General features: G+C 40.2%; 1 protein-coding gene across 4 annotated transcripts; it reads left to right on the top strand.

Moving 5' to 3' along the window:
• The first annotated feature begins 5,995 nt into the window (after nucleotides 1-5,995).
• On the top strand, nucleotides 5,996-25,996 carry LOC102781955 (NACHT, LRR and PYD domains-containing protein 3-like). Of its 4 annotated transcripts, none has more exons than XM_087836876.1 (18): nucleotides 5,996-6,062; nucleotides 6,188-7,793; nucleotides 7,945-8,047; nucleotides 11,283-11,393; nucleotides 11,491-11,601; nucleotides 13,261-13,339; nucleotides 13,446-13,647; nucleotides 14,246-16,037; nucleotides 16,840-17,013; nucleotides 17,130-17,297; nucleotides 17,411-17,575; nucleotides 18,248-18,421; nucleotides 18,691-18,864; nucleotides 23,150-23,311; nucleotides 23,611-23,784; nucleotides 24,757-24,930; nucleotides 25,012-25,058; nucleotides 25,157-25,996. In XM_087836876.1, the coding sequence occupies exons 3-18, from the start codon at nucleotides 7,947-7,949 to the stop codon at nucleotides 25,693-25,695; spliced, it is 4,347 nt and encodes a 1,448-aa protein (XP_087693002.1). In that variant the 5' UTR covers nucleotides 5,996-6,062; nucleotides 6,188-7,793; nucleotides 7,945-7,946; the 3' UTR covers nucleotides 25,696-25,996. The 4 variants fall into 4 exon arrangements, with proteins under 4 accessions (XP_087693002.1, XP_087693001.1, XP_087693005.1 ...); XM_087836875.1 differs by having other exon boundaries at nucleotides 5,996-6,529; nucleotides 7,749-7,793; XM_087836879.1 differs by having other exon boundaries at nucleotides 5,996-7,793; nucleotides 14,363-16,037.
• The last annotated feature ends 77 nt before the right edge of the window (nucleotides 25,997-26,073 follow it).

The following is a 26,073-nucleotide window of genomic DNA, read 5'->3' as shown; positions in this document are numbered from 1 at the left end:
GGCATACGTGGTGACTCTAGTTCCAGCTGCCTTCAGATCATTAGCATTCTCCTCCTGAGTAGTTTTGAGCTCATCCACCACCTTTCTCCTAATCATCCTCACTCAGTGAGGCAAGATCTTGAATGGAGCTCCAGACTAACAGGGACTGATGGGAGGATTCTGGGTCACCTGATCTAGGACTAACTCTATGCTTTATCAAAATGGATCGTTTTCATCCTATTCTTAAAAGTAGTCAGGGTGTCTGTCAGCTCCCAAACTGGCAGCTGGTTCCACAGAAGAAGGGCCTGAAAGGTGAAAACTGCCTCCTATTGTTCCTATAAATACTGTACGGAACCATATGTGCTGTAAGACTGCAGTACATGTGGTCACTTTGGCGTGACATGTCACCCCAAAGTGTGGGTTTTTTTGGCGGGGTGACGTGCTACTGTGAGGTCTTTAAGATAAGATGGGGCCTGATTATTCAAGGCCTTGTTTGTAAGGAGTAGAATTTTAAATTTGATTATGGATTTAAAAGGATGTGACTGAAAAGAAGCTAATATGCGAGATGTGTTCTCAAGGTCAAACTTTTTGCATCTACATTTTGCTCTTCCCGTCATTTGGAGTGAAGTAGCAAGTGCAGAAAGGATTTTTGGTTTTCAGTCACACATCACCAACTGTTAGTGTCCCCTCCTTTATAGCCTGGTTGTAGCTGATAGTGTTTTTCCCTCAAGTGAGGAAACAAGTATTTTGTGTCCACTTTTAACGGGAAAAGTTTTTTTGCACATTTTGAAAAAATATTGCTTTGTTGTAAATCTGACCTCTTGTAGTTCCCTACTAGGTCGTCATTGGAGACTAGCATGTGGCATGCCTAAATATTTATACCAATATTATCACAGTTAATATGATATTTCATCTCTAAACAGCTACCTAACATGTCTAACCTTATGATCCATCATGGTGTGAAACCTTTTCAGAAGGCTTCTGATGGCTGTACTCTGCATGATGCTCTGCAGATCAATACTCTGGATGTCTGTGAAGGTTCTCAGTCATCCAGGTCATCGTAGTCAAAGGAGCTTGCAAAGAAAAGCGTCTGGACTTCTTTAAGTTACTTGAAGACGTTTCACCTCTCATCCGAGAGGCTTCTTCAGTTCTAAGGTCAAATGGTGGAGAGTCCCAGATATAACCCTAGTGGGAGTGTCCCCCCACAGAGGGACAAAAGGACCCCCTGATGATCCTCTAATCGCCTGAGCCAAGGTGTGGAACTGGGTGTGGGTCCCAATCAGCCAGAGTTTCAGGTGGGTTCATTGTGAAACCTGGCCCCACCTTATCATGCGAATTCCTGAGGTCAGATGGCCCAGGGTGTGAGTGGGCGTTAAGGCGTCTGGGAAGGGATCTCAAAACTGGATTATAGATGGCAGAGAGTTGGTGTCGTAAACCACCGCCTCTGTTCAAAGATGGTCGCTCACAGTGGACATAGATGGCTTCTTTCACTCCTCTTTCAAACCATCTGTCCTCTCTGTCCAAAATGTGAACATTGGCATCCTCGAAAGAGTGACCTTTATCCTTAAGATGCAGATGGACAGCTGAATCTTGTCCTGTGGAGGTCGCTCTTCTGTGTTGTGCCATGCGCTTGTGAAGTGGCTGTTTGGTCTCTCCAATGTAGAGGTCTGGGCATTCCTCGCTGCACTGTACGGCATACACCACATTGTTAAGTCTGTGTTTTGGCGTTGCCGTACATTTTGGGAGGAGTGATTCCCTGTGGCATACTCTCAAATTGATAGAAAGTAAGACAGCAGACAGTACAGGTCGGCAGCAACACCTCCAGCACAAGAACACTGAATACAGGGGCTCCCCAAGGATGTGTGTTGAGCCCCCTGCTCTTCACTCTGCTGACCCACGACTGCACACCATCAAACAGCTTCAACCTTCTCATTAAGTTTGCAGACGACACAACTGTGATAGGTCACATCAGCAACAACGATGAGACCTACTACAGGAGTGAAGTTAACCATCTGGCCGAGTCGTGCAGCAACCTGTCCCTGAATGTGGAGAAGAGTAAGGAGATCATCATAGACTTCAGGAGAACTCACACCATGCAAACCCCACTAACAGTCAATGGTGCTACTATGGAGAGGGTAAGCAGCACCAAGTTCCTGGGTGTGCACATCTCAGAAGATCTCTACTGGTTAAAAAACACTGCATTACTGGTCAGTAAAGCCCAACAGCGACTCTACTTCCTCCACAAACTGAGGGGGGCAAGAGCCTCAACCCCTATTATGAAAACCTTCTACAGAGGCACAGTTGAGAGTATCTTCACCAGTTGCATCACTATGGCTCCTGCACTGGGTCCTGCTGAAAAAAGTTACAATGGGTAGTGAGAGCAGCAGAGAGGATCGTAGGTACTTCTCTTCCCTCCCTCCAGGAGATGTACTGCACCCACCTCATCCAGAAAGCCCTCTGCATTACAGGTGACTCCACTCATCCATCCAACAACTTCTTCAGTTTGCTGCCATCAGGAGGGAGACTGAAGAGCCTCCGGGCCAGAACCAGCAGACTGGAAGACAGCTTCGTCATTCAGGCTGTCAGGATGCTGAATTCACTCCCTGCTCTCACACACATGAACTCCAGACCAGCATTCATCTTTTCCTTCTGAACCCCCACCCCCCCAAAACCCCAAACATACAAACTCTGACCCACCACCATTGCCCTTTCACTGACTGCCCCACTCCCACTTGCACACGAACTTGCCCACAATCACTATGATTGTGTTGGACACTGCTGTTTAAATAATTGTATAGTATTGTATTGTGTTGTACATAAGACTTATTTTATGTTATTTTACTTTATTTTTCCTTTTTCATCTTTAGATTTTTAGTGTACACTGAGGGCTATGCAAGCATTGCAATTTCAAATGTGTATGACTGTACATATGGTCTTTGACAATAAAGCTGACTTTGACTTTGATACCAAGGGGACAAATAAATGCCATTTTTTCATTGTCTTCGCAGCCTTTTTTATCTGATCGTTTCCCATATGCAGATCTAATACTGAAAATCACTGGCTGCCTGACAAGGAATACAGGGCATCATCAATGCGGGGCATTGTATATCAATCAGGTGTATTGCAGTTGTTCAGTGTTCGTTAATCAATACAGATTCATTGCAGATATTGACACATATAAAACAGCTTTTATATGTGTCACCTCACATCCGCCTCACATCATTTATATCAGCAGGGGCTAATCTCCTTGACCTCTTTGGAGGGGGCACTAGGCCTGTCACAGTGGCATAACAGTTTGAATCTGGGGAAATAGAAAGAGGGCAGGGCCCTTTCCATTTTATCTGTCCCAGAATGTAATTATTTGGGAGTCTCTCCTGTGTCCCACAGACTGAATCCTCATAGAATGTGCTTTGCTCACCTTTCATCTTCACCCAGTCCCATAAGCAGCGGAACAGTGATGTATTGGTGCCATCTAGTACAGGGCTGTGTTGTTGGTTTCTTAAATCATTTAGTTTTAGTGGTGAAATGTTGTGCTTGACTAATTTCTTACTTCTCAGAGAAGTCCAGTCTGCTGGCTCAAATTTGGGTATAAAATCATAAATTCAGTTTGTTATTTTTTAAGCAAATAACAAAGTTAGTTTGAATTTAAAACAAAACAGATATCTAAAATATTTTATGTTTGTTTATATTTTATGGCAGGTAGTAAAAGAAATTGTTAAGCATTGTATTTCTCTAAAATAGTCGAATAGAAAAAAACAAAAGTAGGCCCAACAAAGTGTGTGTGTGTGTGTGTGTGTGTGTGGGGGGGGGGGGGGGGGGGGCTTTGTATATATATTTAAATGTTTGTGAATGAAAAATTCTTAGTAAAATGTTTTTGTGCACCAACAACAGTCGTGTAACAACTTTTGTACAGGAAACAACAAAATAATAACATAAAAATAAATAAATAATAATAACCATAATTAAATGGGTAAGTAATTTTAAGTACAGGGTTATTTCATGGTAAATTTATGGAAAAAAAAAGCAATATTTCCTCATCTCACAACTTATGTGCCCTGTACTTTCCTGCAAATTCAACTAAGTACTACCTAAAATAAACAATTTCGTTGTTGTAAACAAATATAGAGAGCATGGAAGCTTCTAGGTTTACAGTACAAACCTCAGTTTGACCATCAAAGCCCTGTGGCCTAACAGTTTAGAGAGTGCATTGAAAATAAACTAGAGACACCAGCAGTCTAGGACTCTTTGATTCTGAACGGTGTAGTTAAACAGACTCGGTGTCACAATTAACCTGTAAACGACTGTGCCATTTGGAGCCCTACATCCCCATCTAGTGGCTAAATATTGAAAAGAAAACAAATAAGTCTGTAAAAGTTCATCCACGAGGTGGCGTCGACTCTCAGAGATCTAAATACCACTGAGCTAAAATCACGATCACTATAAATTTACAAATGTTTTGACCTGGAGATCCTATTTGGAGTTAAAGCTCATTCACTCCAAAATAAATCTGATTTAAATTCCCCTCTGGTCTGGGAAAAGCCCACAGCAGAATCCAAAGCAGCATAAAATGAGACTTCATTTGGTTAATGACATTATGCATGCCAGAACATCACATCTTTGTATGCAATATATACTTGCACTCAGTTACACTTGTAAAACACATAAAGATCTGTGTATTTACAGGTAACAGCCTTTACCTGAACTCTGTGAATTAGGAATGGGGGATTTAATTGACTTTGAATGTGGCTTGGTTGTTGGTTTGAGTATTTCAGAAATTATTAATCTGCTGGGATTTTCCATCTCTAGGATTTGGAGAAAGAGAAAATGTCCAGTGAGCGGTGGTTCTCTGGGTGAAAACGCCTTGCTGATGTCAGAGGTCAGAGGAGACTAGTCAGGCTGTTTTAAGCTGATGAAAGCAAAAGTAACTCAAATATGTACTTGTTGCAACAAAGGTATGCAGAAGAGCATCTCTGAGCAAAAAACATGTTAAACCTTGAAGCAACAGCAGCAGAAGACCACATCGGGTATCACTCCTGTATTATATATGATTATTATATATAATATTATACTATATTATATGAGCAGGAAATTGGACAACAGAAGGTCTGATGGTCTCCATTTCTGATGCAACATTTGGATGGTAGGTCTGAATTTGGTTTAAATGTGAAAGCATGGATCCATCCTGCTTTGTATCAGCACTTCAGGTTGCTCATGGTGTAATGGTGTGGGGGACTTGGTACCATGGATTACTGGATGGGAAATGTTTTGCCCAGGAGTCTCCTTAAGAAATCTAGTCCATAAGAATGACATTAGATACAACTGAGGGTACATAATAATAAGTAAACATTACATTTAGCATTCTTATTTGCCACATAAGCTAGAAATGAGTACATCACAGGGACACTTACGTTGAGGTGGTTTAGAGACAAAGGTATAGAGGCGGAGCTGACATGGTGTGAACATGTGCAGAGGAGGGAGACTGGATATATCGGACAAATGATGTTAAATATGAAGCTGCCAGGCAGAATGAACTGATTTTACTAAAATTACTCTGACAATCAGCAAAGCTTATGTGATGATGTTCAAACAGGTTTTGCAGTCATAAGGAGGATCTTACATCCAAGACTGAATTAACCCTAATTACCCGTTCCCATGGTAAAAATCCTGTGAACACAAACATCCTTCTATTCTCCAGTCTTGTTGGTACCTGTTGTACTGATTTGCTTCTCCATTAAGTTAATTACTCACATGAAACCTCATGTATTATAAAGTTGCCTTGGAAAAATCCTGCTAAGGCTAAAATGCAAGCAGTTAAATGAATTTACAGTGAACTCATCATTTGCAGCTCTTAGAAAGGTGAGAAAAGAGAAGCAAAAACTGTACAAAGTGTTGAGCAAACGACTGCAGTTTGAGGGGGGAAAAACTAAGAAAGAGGAAGTTTCTCTGAGTGCAGAGGCAGGATTGCCAAATATAGGCTGTTATTTTTATTCACTAAGCAAAATGCAGAAGAGAAAAGCCAGGAATCAGGCTTCTCAAAAGAAGCAGTGTAGAGTGAAGAAGTGTGCAGAGGCCCCTGTTTTATGGTAAGAATTCCATTTTAACATCACTAAAGGTTTTATTTGTTCATCATGTGACAGTTTTTTCTCCAGTCAGAGTGAAACTTGAAGCTTTATTGAGGTCCAAGTTTATCTTTGTGATTCATCCTCAGCCTGTGATGTGTGTTTGTTTGCCCTGAGCTGCGACTTCAGGCACGCTTCCTCTTCAGATTTGCAGCTTTATGGAAACGTACTGGTATAACTAAAGCTTACGCAAAATGTTATGTCTTTATTTTTAACACCTATGGTTACTAGTTATGGCTTTATAATGCTTCCGAATCAGAGCAGAGGCACTGACTGCCTGCAAGGAAAAAGCCCAGGGAGCGTTACGTTTATTCTACCTTTGTCACACGCCGAGGTGTGACTCACGCCTGGGCGTGATAGTGGGATTTGTGCACTTCTTTCAATAGTGGATTTTCTCAGTGAACTTGGAGCGTTACTGTCACCATGAAAAGGTACTGTAAAATCTTATTTTCTCTCTTTAAAAGGCATTTAGGTCAGAACAAGTGAAGTGCGGCATCTCCTGACCCTGTTGGAGACAGTACAGCCAAAAAACTTGACACAAATTCTTTGCTTCGATGCTTCGTTTAACACACGGCTCTGTAGCGCGCCGTTGCCTACATTTGCGACTAAAAACACTCTGGAGCCAGAGTCTTCCTCCACTTCCGCTTGTTTTACACAAATCTGCAGTAAGCGTCCAGAAGTTCTACTAAAATATGCAGAAAAAGAACTGTAAAGAACTCCAAAAATAGATTTCAATAAGGCATGTACATAAAATTAAAGGGTTTAGTTGTTATTGTTGTTGTTAGAGATTTTAAATATTGCAATTTTAAAATGGAAATGAGCAGTTGATATTGAAAGACCTGTGTTTTTTTCCCTTTTGTTTATTTAATATTGCTCATTAATAAGACAAAAGTCATTCTTATCTGATTACTCAATTAATCGATAGAATAATCTATAGCTGCAGCCCTGGACATTAGTACAAGAATTATAAGTAAAAAGCGTTTAAAAACATCACATGTATAAGCAGCCTGTCACAAACGTTAATCCAAATTACTTTTTACAGCATAAACAGTTTGTAACACAAATTTTCGATTTGTATAAATCGTACATATCATAAATGCGACAATACTAAGGTAATTATTAATGAGCTTGTGTTCACTTTGATGTACCTCAGTCAAGACAAGGTGCCCCACAAGACAAAGTATCCTTAATACAAACTCTTCAGGCTTAATTTCACATTTAGTTGTAATTAGTTTTGGGGAGTAATAATAAAGTAAAACACATTTTTGCTACTCAGTATTTCTAATATAGATAGAAACACTTTGGTGTAGAATAAATAGTCATGAGGAACTAGTAAGTGTTGTAAAACTTATGGACACTTTGAGTGGCCAGTAGCACTACATAAGTGTGAATATATTAAGAGCTTAACACCGAGCAAAGAAATAATCTAACAATAAATTAGAATCCATTTATTGTGAGCTAACTAAGATTAAACTAACTAAAATTAAAATAGAGATCAAACGAGGGGGTGGGGGTCATCATTCATAAAAAGTAATCTGTGCTGCCATTTCAGTGAGTGTGGAAAACATATGTGCAAGTCCAATATATGCAGGGTCTTAATAATAAACTAATAATAAACAACAAACTCCATGTTCTGTTTCTCCTTTACAGGCATCAAAGAAAATACTGATGATTTGATGGATAAGAATTGAAAAGGTATTTGCTTCTTTTGAGGAAATATGATTAATATTGGAAGCTCTGACAACACTTTGAAAATATGTGTTGAATTTAACAATATCCTTGACGTGTTCTAGAAAGCAATCTTTAGTCTCAGCTGATTTGTAAGTTGGGTGTATTTTGTATAAAGATATGAGCTCCACCATGGATCTTGTAGAAGGGAAAAATGATGGGATCCTTCCCTCTAAAAACACTACACCGGGGGAACTTTGTGGGCCCACTGAAGCTCAGAGGTAAGTTACTTGTGTTTCTGACACTTACACACTCACTGGCCACTGGCTTAGGTACACCTGTTAAACTGCTTATTAACTTGTATCTTATTAACCAATCACATGGCACCAACTCAATGTATTTAGGCATATAGACACAGTGAAGACGATCTGCTACAGTGCCTGATGTGCAGATGCCCCTCAGCCCTTTTCAACCAGTACTGACGTATTAAGAGGCTGTCAGTTATCTGTATCCCCAAAAACTTGATCCTGCTGAATAATTTGCCAGCACTATTGTCAGTGAGCTGTGAATGACTGAGAATGAGTAAATTAAATCCATAGTAAAAAAGAAATTTAAACCGGGTCAAGTTGAACTACAAACACCCCCAAGTGTGGTTCAATTTCTTACTCTTAAAACCCCAAAATTACTTTCCAAAATATACACAATGCTTTCTAAAATGGATGAATCAATATCACTTCCTATTGCAAAATGGGAAGCGGATTTATCAGTTAACTTTGAGCAAAACTTCTGGTCTCAGATATGCTTAAAAACCTTTCATTTAATTAGAAATCCCAGTCTTCAATTAATTCAATACAAAATACTACATAGAGTGCACTATACAGGTCATCGGATGTTCAAGATGGGCTTTACGTCTACCAACAACTGCTCACACTGCCAAACCAATTCACCGGACAATTATATCCACGCTCTTTGGTTCTGTCCACCAGTTCAGAAGTTTTCGCGCAAGATATGTGAAGACTTATCGAAGTCCCTTTAGTGTGTTTGTTGGGCAGCTTAGATAATGTCACTACAGAAAAGAATATAGCCCATATGGTTTTCACTGCCCAGGGCCCAGCCCTGGCGCAGGGTGCCACCAGTGCATCGAGCCACCTGGGGGGCTCTTCAACTGGTGGGGGAGGCTGTTACATCTTGCAGAAGGTCTCCTCTCTTCAGGAACTCACTCTGCAGGAGGGGGAGATATAGGAGAGGTGGAGGAAGACCTCAGCCTGGGCGTCTATTGTCTTGTGTAGTCTGGAAGATGAGTGGATGACAGGGTGGGTGCAGTTTTCTCTGTGTGGTGGGGGTCGGGTGGGCTGTCCCGGGCTCTGTGGGGCCAGGCGGCGCTGCCGAACTGGGCCCCAGTCCGGATGGGCCTGGGCCCCCTTTCCCTGGCGGGTTGCAGAGTGTGGGGGTGCCTACTGGGGTCAGTGGGGGAGCTGGCCCCATGGAGGGGTCACTTGCCCCTCCCTTCCCTCCCCATCTCCAGCTGCCTCTTCCCGCTCTACCACAATCACCCACACATGCAGGGCCTTGGGGTAAAGGTGTGTCACCAGGGTGCAGAGGATGCATCCCCCCACCTCTGTCCCCTTCTGACTGCCTGTGCCTCAATTTTATCTCACAACTTAGACATTCACATTACTCACACTCTCATAACACATACATATAGTATCTTGGGGGTGGGCACGCTACACGGAATCCAAAAGACCATCAGGGTGTACAACCTCACCCCTGGCGTCGTTGCCCACCTCTCAATTTTAAATACATGTACACATTGAGAGCTATCAGGAGGGGCTATGCGCTTACCTGCTGTTCTCTGGCAGGTAGCTCCATGCCCTCCTGGGTTTTAAATGCATCTTAGAACACACATGCATCAACACTACATATGAGCGGGCGGAGGGAGGTTTGGAGTCTTCACACGCCCCCGTTCTCTGCAGCCTGCTGGAGCAGGGGGCCAGGAGGAGGAGTTGGCCGTCCGATTGGGGTCTGGAATGCGGGGCCTCCCTGCTGCTGCCGAGTCAGTGCAGTCTGCTTCTCTCCACCCCAGGGAAAAGGGTAACATTACCTGGGTCTGGGTGCAGTTTCCCCCTCCAGGGGCAAGGGTACCTAGACCTGGGGTATAGAATACACTTGGGGAGTGTGATTGTGTGTACAGTGTGTCTTTATGTCTGTCTCCACGTTGGGTGAGTGCTGAGTATTTGCATATGAGAGCATGAGGGTGGGAATGGATGTTTGTATCTGTGTGTGCCTGTATGTCTGCGTCCATATGTCAGGTTGGGTATCAGACACCACCTCTCTGGGGACATCTCAGGCCCTCCAAGATATGGAGGCCTATCTCCCCCACCACTTCCTCTGCCAGTGTCAGACGCCCTCAGACATCGGTGCGTTGGTGGTTCTTTGTGTCCGGGGATGGGCGTCCAGGTACGCACTGGCTCACTCCTTGGTGGCTGCTTGTCGGGGCCTGGAGCCTGCGGCTCGCTCGGGCCACTTCGGGGGTGGGGTGCCCTCGGCCTCTTGGCCTGGGGCTCGGTCACTCTGGCACAGTTGGCTGCCGGCGGAGCTCACGGGCACGTCGCTGCAACCCCCCTGGCTTCTGCTCCGCAGCTGCTGAGTGACCCCTCATCTGGGGCTCTCCTCAGCTCTTTCTGGGATAGTGGCGCGGCTGCCCCTCTGTTGGTCTTCCTTGGTCTCTTGTGTTCTGGGGGCCTCCGGATGTCTGGAGTTTTGATCTCCTCCATACCTGCTTCATGCCCTGGAGAACGGGGCTGTGGCTCCCCACACCCTCTAGCAGATCATTACATGAAGGAACCTTTTAATACAAGTGCGTTCATGCTCACAGGTGTACACACGGGTGCTCACAGACACAAACTACACCCTTTTTTGCCTCCTACCTCAAAGCACACTGTGCGCTGTCGATCTTACGTGCTGCACAATAATGTTTAATATTTAGTATTTACTGTTATATTCCCATAGATCATCATGATGTTGTTTATTATGTTGCTCTTTTTTTTTCTTCTGCATGTTTTCTCTTTTTTCTTTCTCAACAGGTGATCCAGGTGATTGATATATGTATTTTTTGCCCTTTATCCCCGTCCCTCTTCCCCGCTGTTTTTCTTTCCCTCTTTCTTTCTCCCCTTTCTTTTCCCCAGTCAAATCTGTCCCGTATTTAGCAAGTGAAAATAAAATAAAATAAACAATAAAAGGTGAATCAAATAGACCATTACAGCAAGGCTGGGATGGTCCATTTGGTAAAGTAAATCTGTTGGGCATCTTTCTTCGCCTTTAGACAATAATTCTGATGGCAAAAGAGCCAAACGGGACAGGCAAGAAAGAAAAAAAAGAAAAAGAGAGAATGAGTAAATGCAGCGCTGCAGTTGTGTCAGCAACGCGAACAATAGTAGACTCAAGACATAGGAATCTTCAGATATGTCCAGGTTTTCCTACATGACTAGTGAGACTAACAACTCTCTTGTTTTGAAGCCAGGAGCAGCAGCAGACTAGATCAACTGCACCAAGCTCTGTTTCGATCAAGAGCAATCATTCAAAGGAGTCACCTCTTGCTTTTAACAGACAACAATCTTCTGGAAAAGAGTTAGTCCACTGCAGTATCTGCTACACTTGCATTTATTAAACTGTTTTTTGGCAGATATAATAACAATAATGCTTTTGCCTGGTGTTTCTCTGCCAGGACTGGGGAGGTGAGGCCTGGTTGTCCTGTATCCAGCTGTGATTCGGTCATGAGTGACCACTCCAAGGAGCCACCTCTTGCTTTTAACAGAAAGCAGGCTTCTGGCACAGAGTGAGTTAGCGTGTAACTATATAACCTCAGTTTATTAACGTCACATCAAGTCTGTTAAGGAGCAAAGTATGTAAGTAGTAATGATTTTATGTTGCAGTCTAAACTTTTAACACATTTTTTTCATTTCATTATTCTTTATTCATTCTATTATTATCAGGACGTTTCCTCTAGACTGCACGCCAAAATGACTTGAGGCAACATACTGAAACCCTAAAACTGTCATAAATCTAATACTGGTACATGTTAAAACATTGTGTGTACACTGAAAATTGTTGGAAAACTAAATAATTTGATAAGAGTGCGCAATAAGAAAAGCACCATATATCATTATTTGATCAACAGATTCATTCACGAATTAATCTATTTATTGTAATTTACCCACTCCATTCCTTTCTTTGTAAATTTGTCATATTAAAAAGTTAATGTCATGAAACTCTAAAGCCAGTGTGACTGATACCAATAGAGCTCTCTAGATCCAATTAGTACTTATGGTATTAGTATAAAAGAAAGTAGTCGTAGTAATGGAAAAAAATAGTTTAAAACGTATGATTTAGACTCTTTTTCTATTGGTTTCTGCACAGATTAAGTATTGTTAAGTTTTCTAATTTTGCTATTTTATTCATGCAGAATTAGAAGACAATGTTAATATAGATTAAAAAAATACTGAGAACAGCACAAGTTTAAAGATATTCGCTTTCAAGAGCAGGAAACAAATAAAGCAGCATATTGTCAGAGCTGTCAGCTCACGTTTGATTTTCCTAGTAATACATTTTTTCTGATAGAATTGTTCCTGAGAACATTCCTTCAGTGTACTTAACTAATTGTTGATTACTTTGAGATGTGTGACTCTAATGACAATTGATTTAAGTTTGTTTATTGAAGATTTTATTTTAATGTAATTAATTAAATTTTTATAATATTTATATACATATGCATGTTGGCTCCATTCGTCTAAAAAGCAAAAGAGGCCTTGTTCAGTTCTGGGAGAACAACCATTTCTCTGGGAGAAATCCCTTGTAGGCTTCCTTAGGAAGAGCAAGAATCACACAATCTGCCAGACTTAATATGTGGAGCTACCTGCTGTGGTGGCCCCTTATCAATAACAAAACAGTTGAGGTAGCTTGCTAGTTATATATGTTTATCATTATTATGGCTGCCATATCATTGGTAGCCATATATGTATATATATTTCATGTGGCACTTACTGAAAATACATTGAAGATCTTTGCAATCCATAGGATCAGTTCTCTGGCATTTCATTGCGTATTCAATAAAACCCTAAAATGGCAGTGAACCAAGTATCAAGCCTGTGGAACCCCGCAATGTAAACTTTAGTAATAATGGGGGGCTTTTTTGTGACTTTGCATGTTTATTACCAATTTTATATAATTTAATAATAATTATAATAATAATAATTATTATAATAATTATTATTAAATAATAATTTTAATTTTATAACTTATAATTTACACAGTTTTTCTACCAATTTCTGCACTTTATTTATGAATTATTGGATTCATTTTGTGCAACAAGAGAACCATGTTGAGAATGATCTTGAAGTGGCAACATGCCGGAAAACAGTTTTCCAGTAAAATAGATTGTCATTCTTTATCAAAAAGAGAATTATTTTAGTGTAGTGTGTTTCATTTTTATTCACAGACTGTATCAGGACATCTCAGAGGTTCATAGTGCTTCATGTGTGGAGGACCATCAAACAGACATAGACTCAATATTTAAGGTAAATTTGTCTCAGTGTGCACTTAGCAAAGTCTCAGCAGTTTTTGATTTTTTGGTTTGGTTTTTTAGTCAAAGTATATGTTTCATCTTTTTATATAATTTTTCAGTTGCTTGAGGAGAGTATTTTCACTTTTGTGAAAGACGAGTTGAAGCGAATGCAAAGGCTTTTAAAATCAAAGTGTTCAGATGGAGAAATGGACACCGATATGAATGAGGGCATGAGGAGCAGCAGAGAGGCATTTCAAAACATCGCACTGCACTTCCTGAGAAGAATAAACCACGAGAACCTGGCTGATTCTCTGCAGAGCAGTAAGAACATTTTACAGCTGCATTTTAATGGATAGTATGTGAGGAAGGAAGACGATGAGAAAAAGGAAACAAATATACAGTATAAAGATGCCCTTTAAACTTCACATTGAGCAGTTAATGCAGGTATAACAGATTAACGATTTTATTATGTACTTGAAGCCCATTCATCATCACTGACTGATTGTCAGTTTACTGCTAATGCTTCAAGCTAAATGTTTTGACTGTGGCCATCTTGGTGTTATGAAACCACAGGTAACAATGGGGACAGTGACTATGGCCATAATCCTGTAATTTTTATTTTTTTTGTACATGGCTAAGATCTCAGTCACACAGGATTCAAAGCTGAAGACAGTAAAAAGTGCAAAAGTTGCAGAGTTTAGGTCTTTGCATGTTTTTCAGGGATTAATTGCAAGTTTGTTCTTTGTTGGAAAGAATACCGGTTCAGCATTAGCTTCATATTTCACACATAGAACAACAACCTTTTGTAAAAGTATCTGTGGTTTTAGTTTTCAAAATTGTCAGCAACCTCAACTTTAACATTATTTCTAACTTTACTTGTGAGGGTAAATTTGTATGTTGTTTTTGTGTGTTTATGCAGAATCCCCTGCAGTATGTCAGCGTAAACTTAAATGTAGTTTAAAAAGGAAGTTCCAGTGCTTGTTTGAGGGGACAGCTAAAACGCGAAACCCAACTTTTTTGAATGACATCTACACAGAGCTCTACATAACAGAAGAAGGGACAGGAGAGGTCAGCAATGAACACGAGGTCAGGCAGATTGAAACCGCTGTGAGGAAACCGGCCAGACCAGAAAGAACGATCACATGTGAGGACATCTTTAAAGCCTCATCAGGTAAAGATCAGGCATGTAGAACAGTGCTGACAAAGGGAGTGGCTGGCATTGGGAAAACAGTCTTGACACAGAGGTTCACTCTGGACTGGGCTGAGGACAAAGCTAACCAGGACATCCAGTTCACATTTACATTCACCTTCAGAGAGCTGAACGTGCTGAAGGGTAGAAATTTCAGTTTGGTGAAACTTTTTCATCATTTCTTTACTGAAGCCAAAGAAGCAGGACTCTGCAGCTTTGAGGAATTACAGGTTGTGTTGATCTTTGATGGCCTGGATGAGTGTCGACTTCCTCTGGACTTCCAAAACAATAAGATCCTGACTGATGCTCGACAGCCCACTTCAGTGGATGTTCTGCTGACAAACCTCATCTGTGGGAACCTGCTTCCTTCTGCTCGGCTATGGATAACCACACGACCTGCAGCAGCCAATCAGATTCCACCTGGATATGTTGACATGGTGACAGAGGTCAGAGGGTTCACTGACCTACAGAAGGAGGAGTACTTCAGAAAGAAATTTGGAGAAGAGGAGCAAGCCAACAGGATCATCTCTCACATAAAGACTTCGCGAAGCCTGTACATCATGTGCCACATCCCTGTATTCTGCTGGATCACTGCTACAGTTCTGGAGGATGTGCTGAAAACCAGAGCAGGAGGAGAGCTGCCCAAGACCTTGACTGAGATGTACATCTACTTCCTGGTCGTTCAAGCAAAACTGTGGAGCATCAAGTATTGCATTGGAGCTGAGGCGGATCCACACTGGAATCCAGGGAGCAGGGAAATGGTTTTGTCATTGGGAAAGCTAGCATATGAGCAGCTGCAGAAAGGTCACCTGATTTTCTATGAATCAGACCTGACAGAATCTGGCATTGATCTCAGAGTGGCCTCAGTGTACTCAGGATTGTTCACACAGATCTTTAAAGAGGAGAGGGGGCTACACCAGGAGAAAGTGTTTTGCTTTGTCCATCTCAGCGTTCAGGAGTTTCTAGCTGCTCTTTATGTCTTTCTGACTCTGACAAACTTTGGCGTGAATCTGTTTCAGTCTGAAACTTGGTGGTCAAATTTATTCAGGGACAAATCTAAGCTATCATACCTTTTCCAAAGTGTTGTGGACATGGCTGTACAGAGTCCCAATGGACACCTGGACTTGTTTCTCCGCTTCCTCCTGGGTCTTTCCCTGCCAACAAATCTCACACTTCTTGGTGGGTTGGTGACACAGAAAGGAAATATCTCTCTTGCCAAGCAGGAAACAATTGAGTATATAAAGAGTGTGATCAGGAGGAGTTTGTCACCAGAGAGAAGCATTAACCTGTTCCACTGTCTGAATGAGCTGAATGACCATTCTCTGGTTGAGGAGATCCAACAGTACCTGAATTCAGGAACCCTTTCCCCAGATAAACTGTCTCCTGCTCAGTGGTCAACTCTGGTCTTCATCTTACTGTCATCAGAAGAAGACCTGGACATGTTCGACCTGAAGAAATACTCTGCTTCTGATGAAGGTCTTCTGAGGCTGCTGCCTGTGGTCAAAGCCTCCAACAAATCTCTGTAAGTTTCCTGAAAAATGGGAAACAACTGCTAAAGAACTACTGCATTTAGCTTAATCTGCTGAAAATAAAGTAAGTCAGGAAATTATAATTTACTTAGAAATCAATGCATGTATATGTTTAAAAAATACAAATAGATTAAACAAAGAGAAAGCTAAAAGAGAAAAGCTTAAAAAAGGAAATCATGGGATGTGTAAATACAGAAGGAAAGTAAAACAAAAATATGAAATCATACAACTTCAACTTGAACTATATTTTCACTATTTCTGATGAGTTTAATGACATACTGGCAGTTGATACAATTACAGCTTCAGCAAAACTCTATTATTGATCAAAGTTCCTGATTCTTTCTAAGTAGTCTGGTTGTTTTGTTATGGAGAAATGCTCATTTTAATTACCATGAGATTTTGAGTCTTTGTTCCAGAGTTTCTGTATCTTAAATTTTGCTGTAATTTTTAGGAACGTTTTTGGGCTATTTAATGCACTAGGTCTGCATGCATTATTTTCTAAATGTTCTAGCTGTGATTATAAAAGCTATGAACGATGCATCCTCTATATGAGAAGGAAAATTTTTATACAATTTACGAAGGATCTGAAATAACACACTGAAAATACAGAGCTGTTTACTTGGGTACTTAAAACCTGAATTTAATACCATAATTACTTCCAGTAGTTTCTTGTTGGTGACCACATGAACATGCATTTAATGCATGGCCAACATATAATAATACATTTTGGCAGATATCAGTAGATTTTTTTGTTGTGATTAACATTGCTCCCTTTTGTATGAATAATAAACGTAGGTTGAGTGGCTGTAATCTGACAGAGAGATGCTGTGAAGGTTTGGCCTCGGTTTTTAGCGCTCAGTCTTCCACTCTAAGAGATGTTGATTTGACAAACAACAACCTGCAGGACTCAGGACTGAAGTTGGTGTCTTCTGGACTGAAAAATCCACAGTGTAGCCTAGAAAAGCTAAGGTTTGATCAACACATTTTGGGCAAATTTTCACAGTCGTTTCTGCTGAAACTGCTAAAAATTGAACAGAAATGGTAAATGTCTAAACGAAACATGTTTATATTCATCTTATTACCAGGTTGAACCAAAACAATCTCACGGAGAAATGCTGTCAAGAGCTGTCATTAGTTCTAGAGACCTCTCATTTGAGAGAATTGGACTTGAGTTACAACAATCTGCAGGACTCTGGACTGAAGCAGCTCTCTGCTGGGCTAAAAGGTCCAAACTGTAGACTGGAAACACTCAGGTTGGGATATCCTATTTTACATATCAATTAACAATCTGTGGTGTGACATTTAAAATAATTCTGTATGTTGTGTTTTGTCTTTAAATTGTGCACTGATTTATATTCTTCTACAGGCTGATTGGTTGTAATCTGTCAGAGAAAAGTCATGATACGCTGTTTTTCATTCTCACCTCCTCTAATCTGAAAGAGCTGGACCTGAGCAAAAACAACCTGAAGGATTCAGGAGTGATGCTCTTCTCTGAACAGGGAAATCAGCACTGCAGACTGGAAACGCTCCGGTTGGATTATGACTTATGTTAAAGTTTTACGTTTGGATCTCAAAGTCATTAGCTCTTTTAAAATTAATTTTTGGTTACATGCTTATAATAAAATCTGTGGCTAACCTTTAGACTTGTGTTCTACAACAGAATTATAAAGATTTCAAGTGTCCCTGAGAAGGTGTTTGCTAGCAAGTACCTAATTCAGACATTTCCAGTTTTGGGGGATTTGGGGCATCATTACTTCATTTACAGAAGCTTATTGATGATGTTCAAGTCACACAACTTGATATTATTCATTTGTAGCCTGAAATTTGTATTTTATTACTTGGAATTTATGTTTCAGAGATCATTAAAAATTGCATATTTTGTTCAACATTACAATCAACATAATCAAATTTATCTTTAAAAACAGATGTAAATTTCCAAAACATGTCCTGCAGAACTTATTTTGCAGAATCATCCAAAAGTAATTTCTTTTTAAAAAATAATCTCTTTTAAAAGTAATCTCTTTTTAAAAATCCCATTGGCTTTTTTTTTTTTATTCAAGAGATGTGATGATAGAGACAGTGTGATGGCAACTTCCATCAAAGTCTCTTGGCCTACACAAAACACGTTTCCTATGCCACTGTATCACATCCCATAAATGTTTGGTTTAAAAACATTTTAAGATATATCTTTTTATTTCATCAGATTGAGTCGAACTGGTCTCACAGAGCAATGCTGTCAAGGGTTATCATCAGCTTTATGCACAAAGGCGTCTAGTCTGAGAGTGCTGGACTTGAGTGACAATGACCTGCAGAGCTCAGGAGTAAAACTGCTCTGTGAGGGACTTGGAAGTCCATACTGTCAACTCCAAACTCTAAGGTGAGGTCAGGTTAAGACGTACTTGGCTACCTTGATTCTGCAACTGTGACATTAGATGTAATTGCAAATGCTTTGTCCTTTGGTAAAATGTTTCATATTCATAAGATGCTTATTCATAAGTATAAATAAAACAGCTAACCTGGTACAGAGAACTTTTTGTTTGTATTTGATTATAGGTACTGCAAATTTCTATAAAATTGACCTTTTTAAAAACATAGTCTACAATGCTCTAAAGTATACATGTTAAAGACCTGTATCTCATTTGTTAGGTTAACTCAAACCAACCTCACAGAGCAATGCTGCAATGACATCTCAACAATTCTTAGCTCCCAGTCTTCAAGTCTGAGAGATCTGGACCTCAGTAACAATGATCTGCAGGATTCCGGAGTGACATTTTTGTCTGCAGGACTGCATAGTCCGTACTGCATCCTGAAAACTCTCAGGTCAGATTTCAACTTGTAAACTCTTAATACTTTCTATACATAAGGTCGGTTTTGGTTATTTGTTACTTTTAATTTGAGCAAAATTTGTGTTAATCTTTTTTTGTAGGTGCACCTAAATGAAAAAGCTATATCAGTGCGATGGATATAGAAAGTTATTTTTATGTCATGGTATACTCATATATATATATTAGGGGTGCAACGATACACAAAATTCACGGTTCGGTTTGGTTCAATACTGTGGTGTCACAGTTCGATATTTTTTCGATACAAAAAAAATGTTCATGCTTTTTTAATTTGTCATTTATTAAAATTATAAATATATATTTTAACTCAAAAGTACAGTTTTTAAATTTAATGTTGCTGAAACAACAAAGTAATAAAAAAAATTCATATCTGATTGAGGAATCACTCATCTTTGGAAAAGAGAGTTTATTACAGAGAAATGGCTCTTTCCAAAATAAAAGCTATACTATACACTTCTTCTGGGGTATATTCTCAGCAGCATATTAACCTCTTAAGCCCCAAGGGGGTTTCTGAGCTTCCTGCTCAAAAATGTAATGCCCAAATTTAATTGATTATTTCTTTGCAATTACAAACTCTGTCCTTACAATCTTGGTATCAAAATAAAGCTAACACTTGGGAAATTTCATCAGAGGTGTAAATATTGAATCAGATATTACTGTGTCAAAGTTACTGAGACTGGAACACAGAAAAAGTAAGTAGATTTTATCCTCGCCTAATTTTTCTTTTTAATTTTTAGCATATAACCCTTTGAAAAATATGCCTCAGATCACATTTGGTTCCAGAAATCCAGTCACCAACATATAAACATCATCTGTGCAAAGATTTATGTTATGACGTTGTACAAAAATGTCCAATTTTGGCACACAATTGGACACCATGCCAGTTGATTTTTTTTTAGGTATTAAAGAGCAGAAATTAATAAATTTTATTAACAGGCCTAAACATGCTTTTTTTAAAAATATATTTTTGAAGAATTAACCACACATTTACATGGCAATGGCCCTTTTCTGCAGCGCGTATATTGATTGGCCTCTGGCCCTTTAAACTCCGAGGGGCTGTAACTTTGGTTTCTTTTGGTCAATTTGCGTGATTGACACCTCTTTTTAATGTTTGAGCCAATAGATTCACAGTGACAATACCACGTTCACGTCACTTCAACCAATCAGACGTTGTGATGCCAAAACCCACGTGGGCCCAAATTTACTGCATGTGGCATCTGTTCAGTCACGTGTCTGTAGGTGGGTCTAAAATGGAGGCTGTTGACGGAAAACTGCTCTGATGCGGCTAGGTAGGCATGGCAACTACTGTTAATCATGTGGCTACCGGCTACCGGCGAAAATAACGGAGGAAATCAGGACGGTAAGCCAATTTCTGTCTTAGCGCATTTGCACCGCTGTGTGTTTTTGTGGTCTTCTTTTGTGGCTCATTCAGTGAATTTTGGTCTGATTGTGGTGAAACTTGGTGTGTGGAGTCAGTGATAGCTCTGGAAGCTAACCAGCCCATCTTTAGCCAGTTACACGAAGTCTGAAGAATTTCTGGTTCCGTTTTGTTTGTTTAGCGGACTTCTGCGCATTTACGTAACTACTCGTTTAATCACGCTTGTTTTTGGTGTGTTTGGTGGTTGTAGAAATGGTTTATATGATGTGATTTCCTCCTTTTTGCCCGTACTGGGGTGTGGGGCTTAAGTGGTTAAACATATCAGGTCCCCATAAGGAGAATCATGTGCTAACGGCTGTCTAAATGACTCAGGTAAAGTTTGTAGCATGCCTGCTTGTTGTTTTTGTCTGCTTCCACTTGTCTTTGCACTAGGCTGATGTTGGAGTAAATGTGCAGTCATATTCGTTGTGTTCCCACTAGTGCTGTCAGCGTTAATCTGAAATGACGTTAATGCCACAACACGGCAAATCTCTGTTAACGAGCTACCGCAGATCGCCCTGTGCGTGGGGCTGGACGGCCAACACGTTAACGAGCTAACCTGCTAACACACTAGTTCCCACCAATGTAATTGAGCATTGCGTGGCACATCCAACATACTGTTTTACTTTTGTCCATGACAGCTTACCTTCAGGGTCATACTTCACATGAAAACCAAAATAGTTCCAAACGCCACATCTGAATGAGGGTGGGGGAGGTTCAATTTGCCATGTTGCAACCTTCTGTCTCGCTAGCTTGCCCTGTGCTCAGTGAATCTGCGTTCGACTACTCCACCTAGGCTGCACTGTCGAGCGCAGATCCACTATACACATATATATATATATATATATATATTAGGGGAGCAAAGATATTCGTATCGATATTGAACCGTTCGATACAGTGCTTTCAGTTCGGTATGCATATGTATCGAACAATACAAAATTTTTAATTTATTTTATCAACTTTCCTTCTGACGATGCTGTCTGTGTTGAGCGCTCAGTGTATCTGAGCTCGACAGTGCAGCCTAGGCGGAGTAGTCGAACACAGATTTACTGAGCACAGGGCAAGCTAGCAAGACAGAAGCTAAGCTCTTGCTGCAACATGGCAAATTGAACCTCCCGAACCCTCATTCAGATCTGGCGTTTGGAACTATTTTGGTTTTCATGTGAAGTATGACCCTGAAGGTAAGCGCATCATGGACTAAAGTAAAACAGTATGTTGGATGTGCCACGCAATGCTCAATTACATGGGTGGGAACTAGTGTGTTAGCGCAGTTAGCTCGTTAACGTGTTGGCCGTCCAGCCCCACGCACGGGGTGATCCGCGGTAGCTCATTAACGGAGATTTGCCATGTTGTGGCGTTAACGTCATTTCAACGAGATTTACGCTGACAGCACTAGTGGGAACACAACAAATATGACTGCACATTTACTCCGACATCATCCTAGTGCAAAAACAAGTGGAAGTAGAGAAAAACAACAAGCACGCATGCTACAAACTTTACCCGAGTCATTTAGACAGCTGTTAGCACATGATTCTCCTTATGGGGACATGATATGTTTAATATGCTGCTGGGAATATAGCCCAGAAGAAGCGTATAGTATAGCTTTTATTTTGGAAAGAGCCATTTCTCTGTAATAAACTCTCTTTTCCAAAGATGAGTGATTCCTCAATCAGATACAGGGCTCGCAAAATCGCTAGCCCGACGTCCCGGGGTAGCGATTTTTCCAGTCGGGCTACCAAAATCTATCTCTGCCCTACCCGTCGGCCTATCGTAGAAAGGAAAAATATATGTCAATGCTTTTGCATTCTTTCGGAAATGTAGCTGGGTAATTATGTCATTGGCATCGGTGAGCCACTATCAATATGTGACATATTGAAATCGTGTTTGAATTTGCGCTTGTTTTTTGCTTTCACTTTGCAATCGCGTGAACTGTGTATAGAGAGCGACAGCACTGATTGGTGAGTGATGATAATTTGCGCACCAATTCCTCTGACATCGTCTTATCAATCGTTAGCTTACTATGCAAACATGACAAGTGAAATCTCCCGCAGCTTAAACATGTGAGAGGTTGATCGCGCAGAGAATCACTGAGCGTTAAGTGAGTGCGTGTGTAAAAGCAGCAGGATATATATTTTAGTTCTGCTGAGCCAAATAAGACAGCTCAGGGTGAAGAAGTGACAGCCAAAGAAAAGCTTACCACAAAACGGAAAAGTTATGACAAATCAGACTATAAGGCAAAAAGAAAATGCAGCTTTATGGTTTCATGGACAAACGAATTTCTGTGGCTGCATTATGACGAGCTAAATAACCAGGGCTGCACATAAGTGGTCCGCAGGTGCGCATTCGCAGTCAAAATAAAAAACGCGCACAAGAAGTTGCAACTCGTGTTTGCGTACATAAGATTTTCAGGAGGAAGACAGACATTTGTTTAGAACTCTTAAAGATGTCGAAGAAGCTCCTTTAAGCAATTACTTTGGTGTTCCTCCACCTCCAAAGAAATGTCAGAAGGAGTCCAAACCACAAAAGAAGCGCGTATTCTCGGAAAAGTGGTTGCAGGAGGTGAGCTGGCTTCAAACAAATGATGAATGCACAGAGATTTGGTGCAGAATGTGCCGAGAAAATTTAATAAATGACAAATTAAAAAGGCATGAACATTTTTTTTTTTTATCAAAAAAATATCGAACCGTGACACCAAAGTATCGAACCGAACCGAACCATGAATTTTGTGTATCGTTGCACCCCTAATATATATATATATATATATATATATATATATATATATATATATATATATATATATATATATGTAATCCAAATCGCACATTTACTGAATCTAATCCTTTAGCCTGAGTGGCTGCAGGTTATCAGAAAGAACTTGTGACGTTCTGATGTCAAAGTCTACCAGTCTAAGAGAGCTGGACTTAAGTAAGAACCACCTGTGGGATTCAGGCATCAAGCTTTTGTCTACTGGGCTGACAAGTCCACACTGTAGACTGGAAACTCTGAGGTGAGGTCACATTCTTACACTAACTTAGCCAAACTTTGTTAATTTTATTTTAGTGCTGTTTATTGTTTTAACATAACTTAATTAATTTTAATTACAGAGTTTCTGACTTAATCTTTGGTGTTTATAAATATGCCAATGCTTAAGACTTCTAATATCCTTTAATTTGGCTTGGTTTGTACCATAGTTTAAATATGTTTGAGCTTTATATATATATACACATATTTTGTTCATTCTGATAATGAAAGTCAAGGGTAGATGGATCACAGAAATTACATGGAGAAACATTCTTAATTTTTCAGGTTGAATCACACAAATCTCACAGAGAAATGTGGTCAAGATATCTCACTGGTCCTCAGCTCTGACTCTTGCAGTCTGAGACACCTGGATTTGAGTAACAATGACCTACGAGATTCAGGAGTAAAACTGCTTTCTACTGGACTGAGGAGCCCACACTGTAGACTACAAACGTTTGGGTATGCATCTGAGGAATATGTGTTGCACTGTAAGGGTCATTGTGAAAAGACTGGACAGGCAGCCAACTGTGACAAGGGGACCCATTTTTTTCCTAGTAGACGATTTGCTCTTAGATTGCAGACTTAACATGTGGTTCCTAAAGCATTTAAATGTAGAATGGAAGTCGACATCATAGTCTTCAGCTGTCAGGATGGTTGTCCCTTCCTAAACCCTGGCTAGCAGTTTCTTCAAGTTAAAAGGTTTTTTTTCTTTCACACTGTTGCCAAGTGCTTGTTCATAGGGGATCAACTGGTGGCTGGGGCTTCATCCTAATATTGTAAGGTCTTTACCTTGCAATATAAAAAAAAACAACTTGTGGTGACTGTTATTGTAAATTGGCATAATGTAAATAAAACTGAACTAATGTTGTGTTTGCACACACACTCCATCTCCATAAGACAAAGGTTATAAACTACAATGAAAATAACCCTTAAAAGCTACATTTAAAACTGCTGCAGAGTCAATAAAACTAAATAATTAATAAAAACCTAAACCTACACAACAGCAAAAAAAAAAGCAAAAAAATAAATAAATAAAACATCTTCACTAAACAGTATGCACAAACAGCCACAGTTATGAACGTGCAAACATTTTCATTTAACTTCTCAGATAGCATAGTGTACAAAGCAAGAGAGGGGTTTTTTTGTCTGAAGTTGGACTAATGAATTCATAGTTGTGGTGGACAGACTGAGTGCAGATTCTTATGAGCACTTTCTGTTTCTTTTGCAAATCTTGAACAAGACCATTTTTAAAACTAGCTGCTGTACCTGAGGAATTACTTCTTTGCTTTGAAAGAGACGTGAGAGGTACTTTACAACTGTCTCACTTGCATATGACCATCTGCACCAATTATCATGCAAATTATATATTACTTTTAGGTGGATGGATTACTTTTGAAAAATCCTAACAATGTCAGTTTTGCACTCTTGTAGATTGTCAGGTTGTTTGATCACGGCAGATGGCTGTACGTCTTTGGCGTCAGCTCTGAGGTCCAACCCCTCCTATCTGAAAGAACTCGACCTCAGTTATAACCATCCAGATGAGTCGGGAGTAAAGCTACTATCTGTGGGACTGAAGGATCCAAACTGGAGACTGGACTCCCTCAGGTATGATGTACATTGGAGTACAGGAACTGTAGAAATGCTAAAGGACTCCAGTCTGGTCTGACTTTGATTTTCCCCTTCCAGCGAGGACCACAGTGGTCTTCAGAGGCTGAAATCTGGTCTGAGGAAGTGTAAGTATGTTAGATGTAATACTATATTTCTGGTTTGATTTAAAACCTTCAGACTTACTGCTGTATTTCTCACCCTTTCCTCTCTGTGTATTCCTTAGATGCATGTGAACTAACACTGGACCCAAACACAGCCCACAAAAATGTTGTCCTGTTTGAGAACAACAGAAAAGTAAGACTGTCACCAGAGAAGCAGCCATATCCTGAACACCCGGACAGATTCGACTGGTGCTACCAACTGCTCTGTACAACGGGTCTGACAGGCCGCTGTTACTGGGAGGTGGAGTGGAAAGGAGGGGTTGATATTGGAGCGACTTACAAAAGCGTCAGACGGAGGGGAGCTCTAGATGGCAGCAGGCTTGGATGGAATGAGAAATCGTGGAATTTAGAGTTCAATGATAAAAACATCTACGCCTGGCACAATAATATGAAAACAGTTCTCCTTGCTCCTCTGTCCTCTGCCTCTGAAAGACTGGGAGTATATTTGGACTGGACTGAGGGCACTCTGGCTTTCTACGCAGTCTTGCCGGATTCACAGATTCACCTGTACACCTTTTTCTGTGGTGCCTTCACTGAACCACTTTACCCTGGGTTTGGGTTCTTATCAATAGACTCTTCTGTGTCACTGTTAGAAATATAATCTATCCAAAAAAGGCTAATTTTTCCTGGTGAAATAGCCGTAGGTTTCAGTAATGCAGCAAAAAAAAAAAAAGCAAAATATTTAATAGATGTTAAAAAGAAGAGGCTGTGGTTTTTAAAAATGAGATTTTTAAAAATGCACCTTTTGTCTAAAAAAGATGTAGTTTTTTTTCTATAGTTTTAATATTTGAATATCTGACAGATGTTGCGTCTTTTTTGCTAATTAAGTCAAAGTTTGGACATCAAGCTTGGTATGAAAAAAGTAAACAACTATAAGAAAAAGAAGAAAACAAGCGCCAAAAAGTTTGGAATATGTTTAACCCCCTAGGACCTGGCATCCACATATGTGGACATCACATTTTGGGTTATTTACATCAAA

The sequence above is a fragment of the Neolamprologus brichardi genome, chromosome 23 (assembly GCF_056152115.1).
Source record: "Neolamprologus brichardi isolate AB-2024 chromosome 23, ASM5615211v1, whole genome shotgun sequence".
In the NCBI taxonomy this organism is placed as follows: domain Eukaryota; kingdom Metazoa; phylum Chordata; class Actinopteri; order Cichliformes; family Cichlidae; genus Neolamprologus; species Neolamprologus brichardi.
Note: the sequence above shows the minus strand (reverse complement) of the source record. Positions and strands in the feature narration are given on the sequence as shown.